This window comes from Pteropus medius, unplaced genomic scaffold (genome assembly GCF_902729225.1).
Source record: "Pteropus medius unplaced genomic scaffold, Ma_sr-lr_union100, whole genome shotgun sequence".
NCBI classification, from domain to species: Eukaryota; Metazoa; Chordata; class Mammalia; order Chiroptera; family Pteropodidae; genus Pteropus; species Pteropus medius.
The window spans coordinates 12,544,349-12,563,463 of record NW_024355990.1 but is presented as its reverse complement, the minus strand read 5'-3'; the positions used below and the strand labels follow the sequence as shown (position 1 = coordinate 12,563,463).

The window sequence follows — 19,115 nt, the reverse complement described above, 5'->3', positions numbered from 1 at the left end:
GGGATCCCAAGGCAGAGGTGGCCACACGCTGGGAAGCGCTCAGAGCCAAAACCTTCCCCGCTTATTACGCACCGGGTGTGGCCACATGAAGGGGCAAGACGGGGGCCTCAGAGACAACTCGGACCGCAGAGGGTCCGGAGGGCAGGAGGCCTGGGGTCGCTTCCAGCCGCCTTCCCAGATTCCAGCCCTAAGGTAGCCAGTAGGGAACCGCGCCAGCCCGCGCGCCAGGGGAGCTTCTGGTTGACTGACGGGAGGTGGGAATGTGGGCGGAGCCTCGCGCGTGAGCTGTGATTGGAGCAACCAACACCTCCCGGGGAGAGAAGGGGCGAACCAGTGAGGGATGTGCAGAGGCGGGTGCTCAGAGTCCTCTACGTGATTGGTTATTAGCGGAGTGAATCGGGAGCAGTTTTGATGATTGGCAGGCGATAGACAGCTGTCGGAAACCGCCTTGGCTTCGCCCATTGGCATCCCGCAAGAGTAGGCGGGATTGGTCTATGGTGTGGTGCCTATGATTAGCTGGCAGCTGAGAGGGTGTTGGGGAGACAGCGGTGGAGGGGGTGTTGGCGGGGGCAGCGACTTCCTCATTCTTATTGGCTGGTGAAATGAGTGGGGGTGGTGCGAAGGCCCAGCACAGCCTTTGGATTGGTGGGCGCTGGGCTGAGTGACAGGCAAAGGGTGAGCTGCGCGACCAGCGGTTTGTTTTTCGGAGCGTTCCTGAGGTGGAGAACGGTGGCCGGACGGAACGACTGAGGGACTGAGGGACTGAGAGACTGGCGCGCGGGCGGGCCGAGCGGCGCCGCCGAGGCCGGGCTGGGCCGAGCCGAGGAGCGCCGGGGATGTAGCGGGCCATCCTGCCCATGCCACAGCGCCCGGCCGCAGGCGGAGCCGGAGCCGGAGCCTGGGGAGGCGGCGGGGGCCCCGAGCGCAGCCCGCGCCCCCCGCGCGGAGCCAGGCCCGCTGCCGTCCCCGCCGCCCAGGCCCCCGGCATGCAGCCCCGGCTGCGGAGGTGACACTCGGGCTCGAACCGCCGCCGCCGCCATCGCCACCATGGGTGAGTGTCGCCACCGCCCCGGCCTGTGCCCGCGCTACTTCGCGTCGCCCCGCCCCGGGCTGAGGGGAGGAGGGCCCTGGGCCGCCGCCTGACAGGCATGGACAGCCCGCCGGGCCGGGGCTGCGGAGCGCCGGAGCCCGCCCGCCCGGCTCGCGGCTCCACGGGCCAGGCCGGGGTTCTGGCTCCCCTGGCCCGCCGAGGCGGTCCCGGCCGGCGGAGCTCATCGGCAGCCTCCTTCCGGGCTGCGCTGCGGGCGCATCCCGAGGAAGCGGCGGCTGGATGGAGGGCCGGTGCTTGGCCGGGCAGCCCCCTCCGGCCTGAGCGAGCTGGACCGCGAGCCCGAGGGCGGGGGAGCGAGAGCGCAGTGTGGGGCCCCGGCTGGAGGCTGGTGTAGGCCCAGCTGCTGTTGTGTCTTTTCCTTGATTTGCTTTTTTTTCCTGCCTGTGTCATTTCCTTCCCTTTGCTCACACAGGCCGGCCTGTGAGCGTTCCCGGGGCTTGCTCTCCAGCCCTATGCGCGCCCCAGCGCAAGGGGGAGGGGGCGTGCGGGGAGATAGACTGGGAGGTGATTAAAATGGCAATCACTGTTAAGAGCAGCGCGGTTGAGAAATGCGAGCTGCGTGCAGATTGATGGAGGTTAGGAATTGGTCGGGTGCAGCCAGTTATAATTCACATCCTACTTTTTGAAAAATCCAGATGCAGTGTTTTGCATCCATTATTTTTATCTTGCAGTATCCCTGAAATTATGTAACTTTTGAGGGAAGCATTCGTTACACAAAAGAATATGAAATCATTTCCTTTTTATCAATATTTGCTATTTATGTTATGAAGATATAATTTAAGAAAAGCTTTTAATGCCTTCCATATAGCATTTAAGCTGAATTATATTTCATGTCCTTTTTGGTAACTCGGCAAATAACTATTGGACTAGATTAAGAAGAAAATAACATTTTAGATGTACTTTGCTTGTCTTGGATCCGTTACTGTGATACCGTGGTGGGCGATCGCAAGTCTTGCAAAGTATTTTATATTGTCCTAAATACAAGGGGGTAAACTTCAGTGAAAGAAATCTTTGCACAACCATTCATTGCCTCTGAAGGGCCGCATGTGAAGAGGGAACGTTAATGTTTGCTTTGCCCTATAGCAAGGTCAAGTCATTTTTGTAGGAGGTTAAATGTATGCTTTGCCACATTAGGCAGATACTCTTTTGCAGCCTGTCTTTTACACTCTGGGTTTGAATGAATTGCCTTGTTTTATTCTAGGCTGCCCCTCCTTTAGGAAGGGATGAATTTATTCACATGCTGAGTACTGTTTCCTTCCCATGCTTTACTTCAAAAGTGCTTGTTGCTCATCTGTGGAAAGTGCCCTGTAACACTGAGCAGAAAAGGAATCCAGTCTGGCATTTAAATATAAAATCTAACAAATACTTTTTGAACATTTACTGTAAACGAGGCACATAATTATTCCTGTTCTTTTAGACTTCAAACGTTTATCTTGTGTTCTGCAATTTGATGATTGAACTAAATCTTTGAATTAATTTGTGAACCTATATTTGTGATAGTCTTTCTAGTAAATCTTTCCTTTTTGTCTGTTGGGGACAGTCTTAAGTCCCAAAAAGGAGTGTGAAATACTTGAGGGTGTGCAGACCTCCCACTCCTCCCTTTCTTGACTGCTAAACCAGTTAGAGTGCCCAGATGTGTTGACTATGTTTCACTGTCTAACATAAAAATAGATGTCAGTCTGTTTTCACATTTCAAGGCATTTTTAAAAAGTTTAAGTGTGTGAGTTTATTGGCTGACAGTGATGGAGAGGAAAGGAACTATATAGGTACAGCCCAGAGTACCAAAGAAAAAAGGACCAGGATCTCAGTGTCTTCTCATTCGTCCCAGTGTCAGTTTTACATGAAGAAACTAAGATAATGAGGGTGGAATTATTGCCTAGTGGCTGCCATATATTAGGCAACTTGGTTTAAGAACCACTGCCTGGCTTTCTTCAGCACTTTCCCCCCCATACCATTCTCTCCCTTTTTTGGTAGATGACCTCGATATACAGAGCTAATAGTGAATTCTCCCCAAACCTGGTTCTTTAATTTGCTCACCAAGGTTATATGTACACACACACATACAGTCTCTCTCTTAAATACTAGTTTCCATTTTGGTGATATTAATAATGAGAATTCAAGTTCCCGGGCTGGTTAGTTTGTTTTAGTTGCTAAATAAACTCAAGGGTTGTTAAGAAAGAAACATAGATTTATTAATATTTTCATTACACCCATTAAACTCCAGTCCAGGAGAAAAGGAATATAACTATCTGAGTTCCTGCAGGTTCTTTGGTTAACAGTCATATTTTCCTGAGCTCTTCTAAGTCCCAGACTCAAGCCTATTTGATAACTTGGGTTGGTAGTAAAAACATGTCAGATTTTATGTTGGCTGTTAGCCCCAGTAAATTTCTAGTGGAAACTACACATCTCTGTAAATAATAAGAAATATTTTTCTTTTTGGCTTTGATACTAGGTGGTTAATAAAACAATTGGGAGTGACTGGTCATTTTTTTTCGGTCATACTAGGATTCTCTCCTAGTTTTAGCAATTATAGTGGCAAATACTGTTAATGCCCAAGGTTAATTTACTAGTGTTTATTTGGACTTTTTATAAATGCAATATGATACTTAGTGGGAAATATTACTGAAACATATGCAACAACTTGGAAATGTTACAGGAAACTATAGTGAACTGAGTATAGGATTAAAGATGGTGTGGTTCTGGTTTGATGACTTGATTTGAAGTCAGAACCATTGTGATTTAGAGACATCTGTCTCCAGGGTTCCCAGGCTGTTAGGAGCTCCCAGTTAGAGCAGTCTCAATTCAGTTTGGCTAGAATCTGACCACCTGTGTAGATTCTGAATAGTTAGCAACTGTTTTCATGGAAATTGGAATCACAATATAATGAATCAATATCGCAATGTCACAACTAGATTTCTGATATTTTAAAAAATGACAACTGGATTTTGAAACTGAATTTTAGGCATTTGTAAAAAGTAAATAAATATCTGAGTATTATTTAGGAGAATATATAAAGGATAAGAAGCAGTTTTCTTAGTTTTATGTAAGCTATGCATTTATTCTTTGTCCATTTATTGTCTTTTATGTGTCAGATGAAGTGTTAGGCCCTGTACCTGCATTTATCCTATCCTTAAGCAGTTACAGTTAGGTAAAGTGAACCAGACACATGTAAACAAATAAGTGCAATGAGGTGTCGTACTTTGTCAAAACTGTGTAAAGGTATGCAGGAAGGCGAGGTCAATTCTGTAGTTACTGAATTGGCATACATAATCCTATATTCTCCAGACCTTTATGTTAATTTCATTAAACATTAAAATAAAATATAGTGGGATATATTGATTCTTATGAGGAAGCAGTAGTTTACTTTGTATTATGTCTTTTTAAATTTTGAACCATCAATTAATATTAAAGAGCTCTGAATATCTCAGAAAAATAAACACCAGAATTTGACTTTGAGATTTAGCAAAGGTTCAACCATGTCCTTGAAGGAAAAAAGTTTCTTGTGACTTGAGAATCGGGCCTTTTTCCTTATCTTTACTATAAAATGATGTTTGCTCAGGTAGGGACAGTGTGGAGGCAGTGGGAGTATGTAAAATATGAACAAAAATGTATTAAAATCTGACTCAAGGAGAGTCCGAAGCACAGCATCTCTGTGATCAGACCATCTGTCAAGAGTAGGGCAGAGCTGTTGGCAAGATGAAGAAATAAGATTATTAGTTAAGTGAAAACAAAGATTTAAATATTACTTTGGAGATTTGTACATATGGAAAAGAGAGTGTCTGGCATAGTAAACAAACATCATGTAGGACAACAATGTTCACTGAAGGCCGTGGTGCTTCTGGAAACTTTTCTGAGTTTTTAGCCAAGGGAATTCATAAGACCCTGCTTTAAGGTGAAGTAATGGCTAGGTCTGAAAGAGTGACTTCCTGATGGAGCTAATGAGAGAGGAGTATGTTGCCTGGTAGCCCCGTAGATACCATAGGTCAGGGTATTGGGAGAAGAAAAAGTACATGCTGCCTGATAATAATGGACTGCTGTCTGCATAAGACTGCTTAAGAGTTTCCACTTTTTAAGCTTGAACTCTAATCCTTGTTACATAGAACCCTTCTTTTTCTATTTTGTATGAATACTCCTCTCTAGATTCTTAACTTCTTAATTTCTAGAATTAACTTCTTTCTCTGTGCTTCTTCCTGGTAGCTTTTAAGTGTATCAGACCACCCCCATCTTCAGGAAATCTATCCAAGGTTATAGCACACTATTACCCCTGCCTCAGCTTGTTCACATGTAAAGTTTACAAATGAACTGTTGATTCCCACTACTTCCAATTTTCTTTTAATCTCCAGCTTCTTGATTCCCTTTAAAATTTTGTTTCTGCCTCTACCACTCTATTAGACCTGCTTGGCCTATGCCTGCCACTGCTCTTCTTTGCTCTTGGCTTCTGTGATGTGACTCTTTGTTTTTTCCAATCTTCTTAAAAGGTTCTTTGCTAACATACTTTCTTCCTACCCTACTCGGTAAGGGTTACAATTCACTGAGAATCAGTCCCTTTTTTTTTTCCCCCTCTGCCCCTCACTTGCTTTCCTGTCCTTTCTCCTCCTTAGTTCATTTTTTAAAGCTCTCCTGCATAGCTGAAACAACTTGCCTTTCTGAAAGAATCTTTATTCTGTTAATATGTAAAATCATCTATAGAACCTCTTGCTACTGATACTGTAAAAAGATATTTACATATGTGTGTTTATGTACTTTGGTTTGTTTACCGTCTAATTCGATCTCTTCATTTGTATAACATCGTATTTGTGTGTTGTTTATCCTTTTACTAGTGTTCGAATACCTTGAAGTATCTTTCAAAACTAACATATAATACATGCTCGGTACTCAGTAAATGATTATTGTTAATGATTAATAAAAATTCAGGTATAAAATTAAATATTAAGGTAAGTTAAGTGGCCTTCAGTCTTTTCCCATTGACCTTTTTCCATTGATGATGATAATAGCCAGCATTTTTTAGCGTTACTAAGCGTTAGGTACCGTGACGAATAATTTGTAACTTTTTTTTTCTCTTAACTCTCACAGCAACTATGTGAAATAACGCTTTATTTTCTCTATTTTACAAATGAGGAAATTGAAATCTAGGGAGAATATGTGATTTGTTCAAGGCCTCCTTAAACCCAGGTCTTTCAGACTCCAAAGTCCATTAACTGCTGCACTCTAAGAAAGCTGCTAATTGTTTTCAAAAGTTTTATTTGTTTGTTTTTATTTTTTAAAGAATCTCGTACTAGAGTGCAGATAATTCAGTTAAAATCTCAATCCAGGAAGAAATACCTAAAAGAGCCACTTGATTTACTTCCTGTCTTTATCCATGTCCTCACTTTGAAGTATCAGTTTAAGTACCTGTCCGCCTCTAGTGATGTATTCAACTTTGACACAAAATCAGATTCTATAACCCTGTTTCACTTGTGTCAGTTGTCTGGAATTTCAAGAGATAGTGCCAAACTATTCCTCTAGTGTATTCTCAGTACTAGAGCTACCAAACAAGTTTATCCATTAAGTAATGCCAGGAATTGGTTAGCTTCCTGGAAACAGAATTTGTCAACCTGATAAACCAGCTCTTATAATAGCATCATCTTATACAGAATTAGAAACAACTTTTCTAGTCTCCTTGTCATGGATTTCACTTGACAAGTGTGTGCATGTTTCTCTGTGTGTGTATTCACATCTATCTTGGTTCAATATCTGAGCTGAGACAACTGAAATTCTCTGTTCAAAGGGTGATTACCTTGATACTGAAAGTTCCATGCATTCTGCTGTTAGAAATATCACTGGATGGTCCTCAGAAAACACCTATCTAGTCATAATCCCCTTTATTTTGATCTTAACTTACTGTGACAGTCGGCCCAATAATTTTACTTATTTATGTTGTATTTAATAATATATAAGCCAATTTAATATATAAGTGTGTGTGCGTATGCCAATCTTCCTAGCTTAGATGTTGGGTGGTTAAAGTACAAAACAAAAACCAAGCAAATTCCCTTTCTTTAAGGACTCTATAGATAAATTGTTAGAAAATATGAACTAATTGATAAAATATGTGTGTTTTAATTTTGACAGATGTCTTTTAGTAAATACCAACTTCCTCCTTATTCGTTATCTCATTTACCTCATTCTTTTGGTACTGCAACTGTATTACTCTCGTACATACTTTTGTATATGTTTTGAAGTGGAATTAGATGGGACGTTATACTACTCATGTTTTCTTGCAAGTTTTAAATCTAATTTTCCTTTTTGTGAGCAGGCAAAAACCTCTTCATGGGCACCCTTCTTCCTTTTCTGCATCTCCTCCAAGGGCATATGGGACTTCTGAGCAGATTTTGTTTAGGAAGTGGGGAGAGGCAAATGGCATAATTTTACTTCCTAACTTCATGCTCTTCTTTCCTTTCCATATTTGAATATTTCCAGTGGACAATGACAAAGGGCAGAAGATAGGCACTCTCCTTGGGTGGAGACTTTTGTACTCGATTCTTTTAAGGTGTGCCCTAAGTCCCCAAGTGACTCACCACCAAAGCAAGTATAACAGCTCATCCCTCATATTCTTTTCCAGATCAACAAATTTACTTATTTTCAACTCCCAGATGCTATTTGAGTGGACAAGGATCTCTTGAAGGACCGAGGAGAATTTTGCAAAACATGGAATTGGTTTGGTGTGGGTTCTGAGTTTTGGCCAGTTGTCTTCAGTGAATGAGGACTCTAGTACTCTTTGGTATTTCAAGAAAAGGGGATTACAAGTAATGCCATTAAAAACACAGGCAGTGCATTACTTGGTCAATTAGGGAAGCACTGTCTTTTGACTTCCCTATGGGAAGCAAAAGGCCTATAAACTTGTAAAGAGTTGGGAGGAGGGCATTCAAAGGCTATATAGGCTTATAAGACAACTTCTGTTCCAAGCAGCTACCTGAGGTCCTTGTTTGGTACCTTTTAAAATGTACTCTCCCGCATATGATGCTTTAAGATTAAGTGTGTGACTGACTCTGTCCCATAATCAGCTCTCCATGAATTCATCTTTTCACTCAGTACCCTACTACACTGTGCTCTGTTGTTCTTCAGTTCACTCCAACTTTTCATCTATTTTTCCTGGTTGAGTTTCTCTGGCACTGAAGAATTGCCAGAGAAACTGGCAAGGGAGCACCTCCCTTGCCCTCAGTGAAATGGTAAATCTTGCTGCCAGAGATCTGATTAGAGTGCTATTAAGAATCCATTAAAATTCAAGCCACTATAGTCTTACCTAAGTTATCTACTTTTAAGAGACATCAAATTCATATAATTAGAGTTATGGGGTCTGTCATTTTACCAGGGCAGAAGTCCCTGATCCTGAGTATTAGTAATGTAATTTGTGAAAGTACTTTGCTGGTCTGTGTTAAAATATCTTAACTCATGTGCACTGTTTCATTGTAGACGAACAGGAGGCATTGAACTCGATCATGAAGGATCTGGTGGCCCTCCAGATGAGCCGACGTCCCCGGGTGCCTGGATATGAGACCATGAAGAACAAAGACACGGGTCACCCAAATAGGCAGGTATGTGTGGCCCTGGCAGATTTAATGAAATTTGTTAGGGAAGAGTGTTCAGTTAGGAAATATTTGAGAAGCCAACAATATTATATACCAGGCTTGAATGCTATTGGCTCCCTCTTTTCACAGTCTGTTAAGTGGTAAGTGATATATATCAGCCAGATGTAGGTCATGATCTGGAGTTGCAAAGCCTTGTGCACTTGACCTTGTGCATAGTGTTTCATCTATGAAGAATAAGAATAATTCCTTCGTTTATGGGGAAGTATTCATATAATTTTTCTTTTACTGATTATTTGGCAAATTTTATCCAGATTCGTGATTCTTAACTCAGGTTTTTAGCTACCTTTCAGTATGTACTCAGGAAGAATTAATTTTAGTATAAGCTTATGTAAAATATAATTAGTAATGGAAATTTTTAAAAATAAACTGTCATATAATATATTCTAAAGGTAATAATGAGTGATCGTATTATTATTTTTATTTATAGTTGTTTCTCCTTATTAACTCAGATAGTTGAGAGTGCCTATTTTATTGAGAGTTGTATGCTTCTTTAGGAAAACAATTTTTATTTTTGTTAACATTTAAACCTACATGCTATTGAGAACATTCTCACCTGTGATGTCATTTGCCTCCCTGTTTCTCGGGTACTTTGACCTACAGAGAGGAATCAATGATGGGGAGCTTTCCTCCCTACTGGGTATCTGGTGCTATATCAGATGGCTGTGTTCAGTGTGTTGGATGAAAATTTGTCCATGACAGCTCCCTTGTGGTTCTCTTTGTTATCAGCTAAACTTCTCTCTCCTCATTTGCACCTTGTCTGCCAGTTCTTCAGAAATACCTACACTTGGCTATTAAAGAAAGTATAAGGCCCTAGAACTTCTGTCTGAAGTCTCCTAGATATAGCCTCCCAGAGTATTTCCTGCATTTAGGAAAACGAGGAACCCTGAGTTCTTTTGTTTCATGTTGTAACAGAAAGATTCGTTTAGAAAGCTGTTTTTATTTTTGTGGATGCCTTACAGAACTAGGAGTACAACAGAATAGGGCCCATTGTTGTACTATTTTCATACATTATTCTGTCTAATTGTGTAGGTTCTCCCTTGCTGTAATTTAGTTCTATTCAAAGCTGCTTTTGGAAGGAGCATTTTACCAGAAGTGAGTCCCCTCCCCCCAGGCTTGAGCCTAATGACCTCACTTTCCTTCCTGTCTTCCTATGTGGAGTGTGCTTGCTAACTCTGCTCCAGTCAGCTGATCTTTCTCCAAACGGGAATGTTAGCTTGGATATCAGTAGGTGAAAAGGGGAAGCTTTCTCGAGTTGAAAGGCCCAAAAGGATAGGCTGGGAAAAGGAGGAGTAGAGTGGTCCTTGAGTGATCCTTGAAGGGGGGATTCCTTTTAGGAATCCTTCTTCTGTCTAGAGCCTAAAAGCTATTTTAAGAAAAGTCCTGATCTTTTACTGTGACTGCTGCTGTTATTAGAGTGAAGTTAGTGGTTACGAAGTAGAAGGGTGTGAAAAGATTGACTTCTGGTTAAGGAAGTAATCTCAGCAAGAGATACTGGCTCTTTGGATCCACAATTTACTTGAATATTATCAAACTTTTTCTGTTGCATGTAGGATACAACTTATTAACCTTAGTTTTTTGTTTTTAAAGAAAAAACACAACAGCAGCAGCTCAGCCCTTTTGAACAGCCCCACAGTAACAACAAGCTCATGTGCAGGGGCCAGTGAGAAAAAGAAATTTTTGGTAAGGAACCAAATTACCCATTAAAGCTAAAATGTGCTTTTAAACCTGATACTAGTGCTGGAAGAGTGTGGAGTTCATTTCCTGGACAAGTCGTTTTAGTGGATTTGTAGGGAGTACTATATTCTGTCACCATTTCTTACAACAATATTATTCATAAGCAGTCTCTCAGTGTTGTTCAGTAAACTTTCTGTGATGATAGAAATGTTAGAAATTTGTGCTGTCTACTGTAGTATCTGCTAGCCAAACGTTGCTATTGAGCAACTGAGGAACTGAATTTTAAATTTTATTTAATTTTAATTATCTTAAATTTAAATAGCCACATGTGGCTAGTGGCTATTGTCTTGGACAGCACAACTTTATATATTGTATAAGGGGCTACTGATTTATTGGGCAAGAAATTAAGTACATGCTTAGAGATGTTTAACAATTCATTAACACATTCCTTCACACAGGTCATGAGCTTCTATGCATTGTCATAAACTTGTGAAGCTGTGGAATGAACATGGCTGTTTAGAAATTGAAGCTCAAAATTTTATGCTAATATTGGGTAAAAGGGCAATGAAAAGGTCAAGATAGCTTTTCCCCTTAATTAAGTCAAGTTTGTGGAATGGTCTCCCCTGGGAAGTGTAGCAGATGTTCAACTTCTGACCAGGAAAAGTATTCTTCCTGAAAGCAGAAAGAGAGAGAAAGTCTCAATGAATGCATTTCTAGAAAGGACGGGGTGAGGTGGAGGTCGGGGGAACCTTTCGGGGGGAAAGGTGTTTATAGCATAGTGTAATGAAAAGAGCCCAACCTAAGAGTGTGGACACATTAATAATCTTTTAACACAAAACTTTACAATTTACAGAGTGAATTTATTGTTGTTCTTGTTTTTGTTCACTTGGGCCCAGGATAGAATGAAACAGTTTTCTCTATCACCAGTTCTGTCAGAAGGTCCATGCTTAGAAGAGAGGAATGAAAGAGTAAAATCTAATTTAAATGGCTAAGAGATGTCAAATTTGGCTAAAGATTCAAATTGCAGAGTCCCAGTTGAAAGTAACCAAGTATTTTGGCCAGCAGGAAAGGTTGTTTATTCAGGGGTGAGATGGTGCTGGCAGAGGCAAACAGCACTTCAGTGTGAAAATGGCAATGCTGGCCACAGGGTAGAGCTGAGATTGGCACAGCTTCATGGGGCTCAAGCTTGCTATAGCAAGGAAAGCTAGAGGAGCTATAGATGCATTGACAAAATCGTTTGGGGGCTGAGGCCTAGAAGAACTGAAAAACCTAATTTAATATCTCTGCCTGGCAGGACTTCAGATATCCTGGTCCTTAAGTAAACAAGGTAGGTATAACTGATTGAAAAAGAGAATGCTTTTGAGAACAGCTAAGCATCTGAGCCGCTAGGGAAGTACATGGACAATGAATGAAGTGCTCAGCTATGAACTATTTGCTAGGAGGTAGGATCTATGTTCTCCTTCCTGTATATTAGGTCCCTGAAAGCCTACAGCCTAGTTAGAGCTGGCTGAAGATTCTTAGATATACGGCACATCCTAAGTGTATCTGGGGCTTATGGACAGTTTTGCAAGCCTTGATGTGTAACATCCTTTTAACAATCATAAATCAACTCACCGTGCTTTATAACCAGCAGGTGCTATTTCTCCATGAGGTTGACAGCTTAGTGTAGTGAAAGAGCACTGGCCAAGAAGTCACTGAGTTGTTAGTAATTCGTTAGCATAGGCTTTTCCAATTGCGTCTACCTCTTAAAGCTGTTTTAAGATCATGGACAGAATGTTGAGCATTTGCAAAACAAATGTTCAAATGTAAAGCAGTAATGATTAGATCACATCTGTTATGTTCTGGCATTATGCGTATGCATAAGCTCTAGTGAAAACTTCTAACCAGAATTATGCATACTGTCATGGTACCAAAAGGGTTAAAGTTTTCTACCTTTATTGGATGGTCGTTATTGTCTATCTGACAGTCCTTTGCAAACTTCTGAAGCTAGCCTAATTTCTGAAAATCCCAGTGGGAGAAGAAATAGAATCCTTATTTCCACGGATTCCTGTTTCTCTTAGATCATATCCAAATAGTAGGTAGAGGCTTAAACAGAGAGCACAGGGTCTCTCAGTCTTACCTTCCAGATATTCACTAGTGGGAGCTTCAGAAAGAGAAAGTTGCTTTCTTCATAGCAGGCATAAGCAGGACAAGGCTCTTAGAATCAGTTTTAGAGGAGCAGGAATCTTAAGAGCTCTTTTTCTAGCACGGTCAATGATTTAGCAGACTGTCTTTTGCTTTTACTATGTTAGACCTGGCTCTTCAGGACTTCCTTTGTTTTTTAGAGGTTGTTGGTAAGATAGGCTGGCTAGTCTGAAAATAAAACATAAAGCGACACACAAGCCAGGTATGCTATTTTGTAAGAAGTTGCTTTATAATCATGTCTTCCACTGATCTCTTAGGACTTTCCCTAGTCACACTTACAAATAAAATTATTTTTTTGTTGCCCATTTCTTTTTCTTCTCATTTATTTTACTACCTTTGGCAAAATTAGGACTCTAATGCCAAAGATGTGGGAGCCCTCAAAGGAATATAGCAAATACAGGGAGAGGGAGCACTACAGAATCTGAGAGCGTACCGGGCCTGATGGCTTGCTGAAGCCTTCACCAGGTCAGATTAGTTCACAAACATTTGTTTAATAAACACTGTTCAATTTTTTTGGATTCTTGGAAGCCCTCTTGGGTTACATGTTCAGTTGTTGAGTTCAGACCATGAGAAGTTCATTTCTGCTTAAGTTTGGTGTCATCATTGGTTACTCTTATTGGCCCTGCTGATAGCTCACCCTGGAGGCCTGCACTATTCTTCTCCTGGGCTTGGCTTTCATTATTCCTTTCACCAGATTGGCTGTGGTGGATGGGGGACTTCAACCTGCCTAGACCTGAATTTTTGTACTGTAACATTTTTCTCAGCAGCTATGACACCTCTCCATTTAGTTCAACTTGTGCCTATAATTAAGTTTCTTAGACATACGAAAGAAATGTAAGTTATGTTTCCTGTACCCTAGGAAGCATGCAGTTTTATTGGGAAATGAGAAATTCATGAAAAAAAGCAACTAAGGTAGAATGTAACTATGTCTAAATATATGGTACAGATAGTAAGTGCTACAGGAGGCCAGGAAAGTGATAGATGAACTTGTACTGAAGAACTTACGGAGTCATTTCTGGAGGAGGTAGCACTTGAACTAGGCTGTAAAAGTTTAGTTAGGTGGAAAGGAAGAAGAGTGGCATTCCAGTTTGGGAAATCGAATGATTAAAGGCCTAGAGGAAGGAATGAATGTGGCATATTTCAGGAAATAGGATGGACATTGATCTGTCTGGAGAGAGGGTTCCTGTTGAGAACAAACAAAGTGAGATGGTTAGGTAAACTGAATGAGCTTAAATTCCTTAGGGCTTTGAATGAGAGCTGAGAATTTAGACTTTACTCCATAAAGTCATGGGGATCACTGATTACTTTTTGAATAGGAAGGGACATGGTGAAAACAGTGGTTAAGATTATTGAAATTGTAGAAGAATGTAGAATGTGTTGGAAGAAGGGTGCAGAGAAGTACAGAGCTGCTTTAGGAATCCAGGAGTGAGGGGCTAAATGAGAGAGTGATGGTGGAGAGAATGGTCAGATGTCTTATACTGGAGGCCTTTGAAGGGAGTATTAGAACTTGCTGTCTGACTGTGAGGAGGGGAAAGAAAGGAAAGAATCAAGCAGAATTCAGAGATTTGAGTTTATAGCCAAGAGAGCAGTCGTACCAGTGTTAGAAATAGCAACACTGAGAGGGGAGACTAGTTTAGGAGGTAGTTGATGCAAACACATATGGCTAGGTTGAGTTTGAGAATACAGTGAAAAACTCAGATTGTGTGCATACATGTGTGTGTGGTTTTTGCATATCCATAGTCCCTTATCTGCAGTTCTGAAATCCAAACAGTACTGCAAACTGCTGAAAGGCTTTTTCTTTTTCTTTTTTTTAATTTGTGGCAAACCCTGGTCTGAATGAACACAGGTCTATTTTTAGTCTTTATTCTACTTACTGTGAATATTCATACTTTTCACTACAAAAACTAACTTGTGCTGTGTTAACAGATAAACCCTAAATCTTAGTGACTTAATACCATATGTCCAGTACAGAGAAGGGGAGGACAGTATCCTGCACAGTTACTTAGGGACCCTAATCGAGAGTGGTTTCCCTGACCTGGAACATGTGGCTGCCAGGAAAGAGAGTCTAGAAACTCACTTCGGTTCCCAAACTCTTGATCAGAACTAGTCACAAAGCCCAAAACCAACTTCAAGAGAGGCTAAGTGATGCAGAGGAGCACATGGATACCTGTGAACATTCTGCTTCTGCCATGGGAGTGCTGCCCCAGACACCCGCCTCCTGTGGGGAACTATCGTGTAATACATAGAATGCGCTACTTCGTTAAATCCAAAAGTGCATTCTGAAACATTTTTGGCCCCAAGGGTTTTGGCTAAAGGATAGTTAGACCTGTGTTATTATTTATTGGGCACCTGTGATGTGTCAAGTCCTGTTCTCATATCTTTATCAATTATTTAATTGTTTTGAGAATTCTATGAGATAGATACAATCACTATTCTCACTTTACAGAGGAGGAAACTGATCACAGAGAGGTTAATAACAAGTTCAAGGTCACATAGCTAAGAAGTTGTAGAGCCAGTATTTGAAGCCAGATAGATTGACTCTAGCACTACATTCTTAATAATGATATATTTGCCTCAAATACATGGCAGACAGATGAATCCTTGCTTAAGAGGTTGGGACTGGACATGGAGATTTGGGAATCTTCTCTTTAGAAGTTGCCTGATATTTTATTCTTACTGAGAAGAAGATGTGAAGAGAGGAGGAGAAATCCAGAGGCCAAAAGTCCAAACATCACATGTGGGGGAGGGGTGGGAGAGGGCATGAGGAAGAGGAACCAGCCAAGAAGCAGAAGTGGCTAGAGTGGTGGCAGGTTCCCTGGGCTGGGATAGAGTGACAGAGGCAGGGGAAGAGAGAAGCTCGTGAAAAAGGACTTGGCCACCAGTTCGAAATGCCTCAGGCAAGAAGAATAGTTGGCAAGAAAGAATTGAATCAAGTTATCTTTATCTGAAGTTTTCTATCCATGGCTTATTCTTGTCATCCTAACAGGGGAAACTCAGATTTAGGAGTTCGATGAATTTAAACATGCCATGTGGTACATGGAAGCCAGTCATGGGACTGCATCCTGCTTTGAAAGGCTGTCACTACATCCGAGAAAGGATTCAGAGCACTAGGTATCTGCTCACAGTGCTTACTAATCACAGACGTGATTAGTCTTGAGTAGGACTGATTTTTTGGTTTGGAGCAAAAGTTTAATTCCTTTTCTGACAAAATTCACTAATTTCTGACTAATAGAATATTGCTTAGATTCAGTCCCACAAAAGGACTAAGGGGATTCCTTTGTTGGTGAATCTAAATGTTATGCTGTCCCAGTTTAAGAATGAGAGCTATTGTTGTATTTTTTATTGCTATAAAAATTAGATAAAAATCAACAGAGGAAAAAAACCTCCCTAAGGACATCTGAATAAACTGTGGACTTTAGTTAATGCATCAATATTGGTTAATTAGTTATAACAAAAACAAATGTACCATTCTAATATAAGGGGGAAGGTCTATGGGTACTCTCTATCTTTTCACTTTTTCTGTTAATATAAAACTTGTTCTAAACATAGAATCTATTAGTAAAAACAAAAAAATAGCGAGAACCTACACCAAGGTATGCTGGGCTATGAGCAGGAGGAGGTGAAAGGATGTGGTGACCTACCGGCAGAGACAGACAGGACTGCACACTGTGGTGAGTGCTTGGGCTACTCCAGAGCCAGTTGTGGAACTACAGGTAGTGGGAGGCTGGAGATGGCATGTCAGAGCGTGGCAGCATGTCTCAGGCACCATGCCTTGGTATCTGCTTAGCGTTTCAGGGGAAGGAGAAAAAGAAGACAGTGCAAAAACTCCTGTCACTCATATAAACCTTGAATCTACACGATAACTTCCTTTGTAGCACCTTTTTGCTACACACACACACTCACTCACTCACTCACTCACTCGCCTAGAATGCAGACCAGATAGGGCTTACTGCCTTCCCCCTGTATACTCTCACCCCCACCCATACTGGTCCCTCAGGTCCCCTAGCTTGCTGCGTGGTTGGTCAGTCTTCTGATTCTGACAGCATTATTACTCAGAAATGGAGATCTTTCCATCTTCTCCATGAGTTCCAAAAAGTAATATCACAAAAGATTCATTGATAGTTTCCTTCTTTCAGTGCTCTCATTGAAGCCCTGCATCTGTGAGTAAACTAAACCTTCTTTGCCAGTGCAGTGCTTACGTTGTAGAATAGCATGATAGAGCTGGGCTTCCATGGTTCGAGTCCTGGCTCTTCTTTTAAACAAGCATCATGACCTTGAGAGAACTTATTTAACCTGATTGTAACTTAGTTTCTTCTGTAAAATAGGAATAATAATAGTGCCTGTTGTGAGAATTAGTTTTATTGATATATATATAACGTGCTTAGAACAAGTCTTAGTACAGAGTATACGCTCAATAAATGTTAATTATTGTCATGTATTATTCATGGATAAAGTGGTCCGTATATTATATTAAGGGATGAGAGGGCTATATCAGGGCAATATTTTGAGGAGTTGTCACCTCACAGACCTGTTTCTAAGGGAAGCTTTGCTCTCCACTGTTCGGTACATGACCTTTTCAGGGACTCTAAGCTCTCTGAGCCCATTTCCTTGTCTTTAAAATAAAGAGTTAGAGGATGGCAAACTTATATTTTAATTCAAGCTATGGTCTAGGGAGGTTCTCAAAACCCTTCAGGAATCCATGAGGTGAAAACTATTTTCATAATAACACTAAGATGTTACTTGCCCTTTTCACCCTCATTCTCTTAAGAATGTACAGAAGTGTTTTCCAGAGGCTACATGAGATGCTTTATCACAACAGATTGAAAGCAGAAGCTGATATCAGAATCCAGCTTGTCTCTTGTAAGCCATACACTGAAAAGATTTACATTCTCTCACTGAACTTTTAAAAAATATATAGTTATTTTTTAAATAAAAATTGTATTTATGTTAACAGGTAATGGTTTTTAATTATTTTAAAAATTTAATTTAAATTTTTATTTAAAATTTAAATTTTCTCAGTTTTAATTTCTAATATGGCAAATATCAGTAGATATAATCTACATAAACAAAAGCTCTTTGGGGTTCTCATTAATTTTTAGAGTGTAAATTAGACTGAAAAAGAATCCTAGCTCTCTAATTTCTTGGGAAAAGGAAGTCCTTTATGTACCCGTCCTACTTGTCAAACTTTCTACCTTTTCTGCCATCTTCTCTGTCTGCTGTGTTCCTCATCTTCAGATACTCTGAAACCCTCTTCTTTCTTTCAAGCCACAGTCAATTAATTTGTCTTTCTCAGTATAATTTTATTCACTATGAACTCTTTCTCTCTTCCATCTCTATTATTTGTTGGTTTTCTAACCATCTTTCTTTTCCTCTATACCTGATTTTTCTTCTGTAATATATGTTTTCTTTTCCTGTCATTTTTAGCTCCCTCAAGCTGTTCGTTTGCCCTTTACAATATTTCTTCCTCCTTTATTTGTTCTTTGACATTTTAACACTTCTACTTCCTCTTATTTCTGCTGTTTACATTCAACTCTGTTCTCCAATTAATCTATTTAACAAATATTATTAAGCACAAATATTATACCATTCCCTTTGGTTGTTATTGGGGGTATAGAAACAAGATGGACATGATCCCTGTCTTCCTGGAGTTTATAGCTATCCTTGATGTTCATTTAGGATAAGCTGGAGGCAGTTATAAGGTAATTTGTCCAGGGTCCCAGTTTACCCCCACTGGGGGTAGCTGCGAGAAGAGCATGGAAATCAGTAGTAGCAGCAGCAACCATTTATTGCATGTCTACTATGTATCGGGTATTTTACTTACATAGCAACTCTGCAAATTGGGTATGCCTAGCCCCACTCTACAGATAGAAAAACTAAGACTCGGGAGGATAAGTAACTTGCTTGTGGTCATATAGCTAGTAAGTATCACTACTAAGATTTCTTTTTCTGTTCGGGAACATCAGCCAAGAAGGAACAGTATCCTGGCCAGGAGGTGATATGGAGGGATAAGAGGTCAGAGCATAGCAACTAAGCTGGGGCAGCCACCTAGGGATCTTGTCCCAAGAGCTTTGTTGCCCCTGAAGTTAGAACTGGAAGACTACAACTCATTGGGAAGGAATGCTTGTGGGGTAGAGAAGGTGGAACAGGAGCCATCTGGATGTTTGCTTAATGTTGCTAAATTACTGCCTGAGGCTTACCTGAGAGTAACACATGCCAGAGGACCCACTAACCTGTCTATCATTCCTTTGGCAGAGTGACGTCAGAATCAAGTTTGAGCACAACGGAGAGCGGCGGTAAGTCTGCCTTCTGATCAGTGCTTGTGTCCCTGTAGTGATTCCTGTGGGGTCACTGGCTGGACAACTGTGGGATTGATTGGGCCTAAAGGGGAAAATTTCACCCTTGGTTTGGCCTACCAGTTGAATCTTGTTTCTGGTCTTAGAATTAGAAGCCATTTCAACTGCTGATGTTATGCTCTTCTGTTCTTATTCTGCTACTGTGAGGTTTGCAAGTTGTTTAGGAGA

General features: G+C 40.9%; 1 protein-coding gene across 5 annotated transcripts in view; it reads left to right on the top strand.

Moving 5' to 3' along the window:
• The first annotated feature begins 698 nt into the window (after positions 1 to 698).
• Positions 699 to 19,115, top strand: part of MAP3K3 (mitogen-activated protein kinase kinase kinase 3) — a 53,831-nt gene continuing 35,414 nt past the window's right edge. For 2 of the 5 annotated variants that reach the window (XM_039859738.1, XM_039859737.1), the window contains exons 1-4: positions 704 to 1,051; positions 8,561 to 8,682; positions 10,324 to 10,416; positions 18,847 to 18,887. In XM_039859738.1, coding sequence (XP_039715672.1) covers positions 1,048 to 1,051; positions 8,561 to 8,682; positions 10,324 to 10,416; positions 18,847 to 18,887 — 260 coding nt within the window. In that variant the 5' untranslated portion in view covers positions 704 to 1,047. Of the gene's footprint in view, positions 1,052 to 8,560; positions 8,683 to 10,323; positions 10,417 to 18,846; positions 18,888 to 19,115 lie in introns of all 5 variants that reach the window. The other 3 variants (XM_039859740.1, XM_039859739.1, XM_039859741.1) reach the window with 2 other exon arrangements.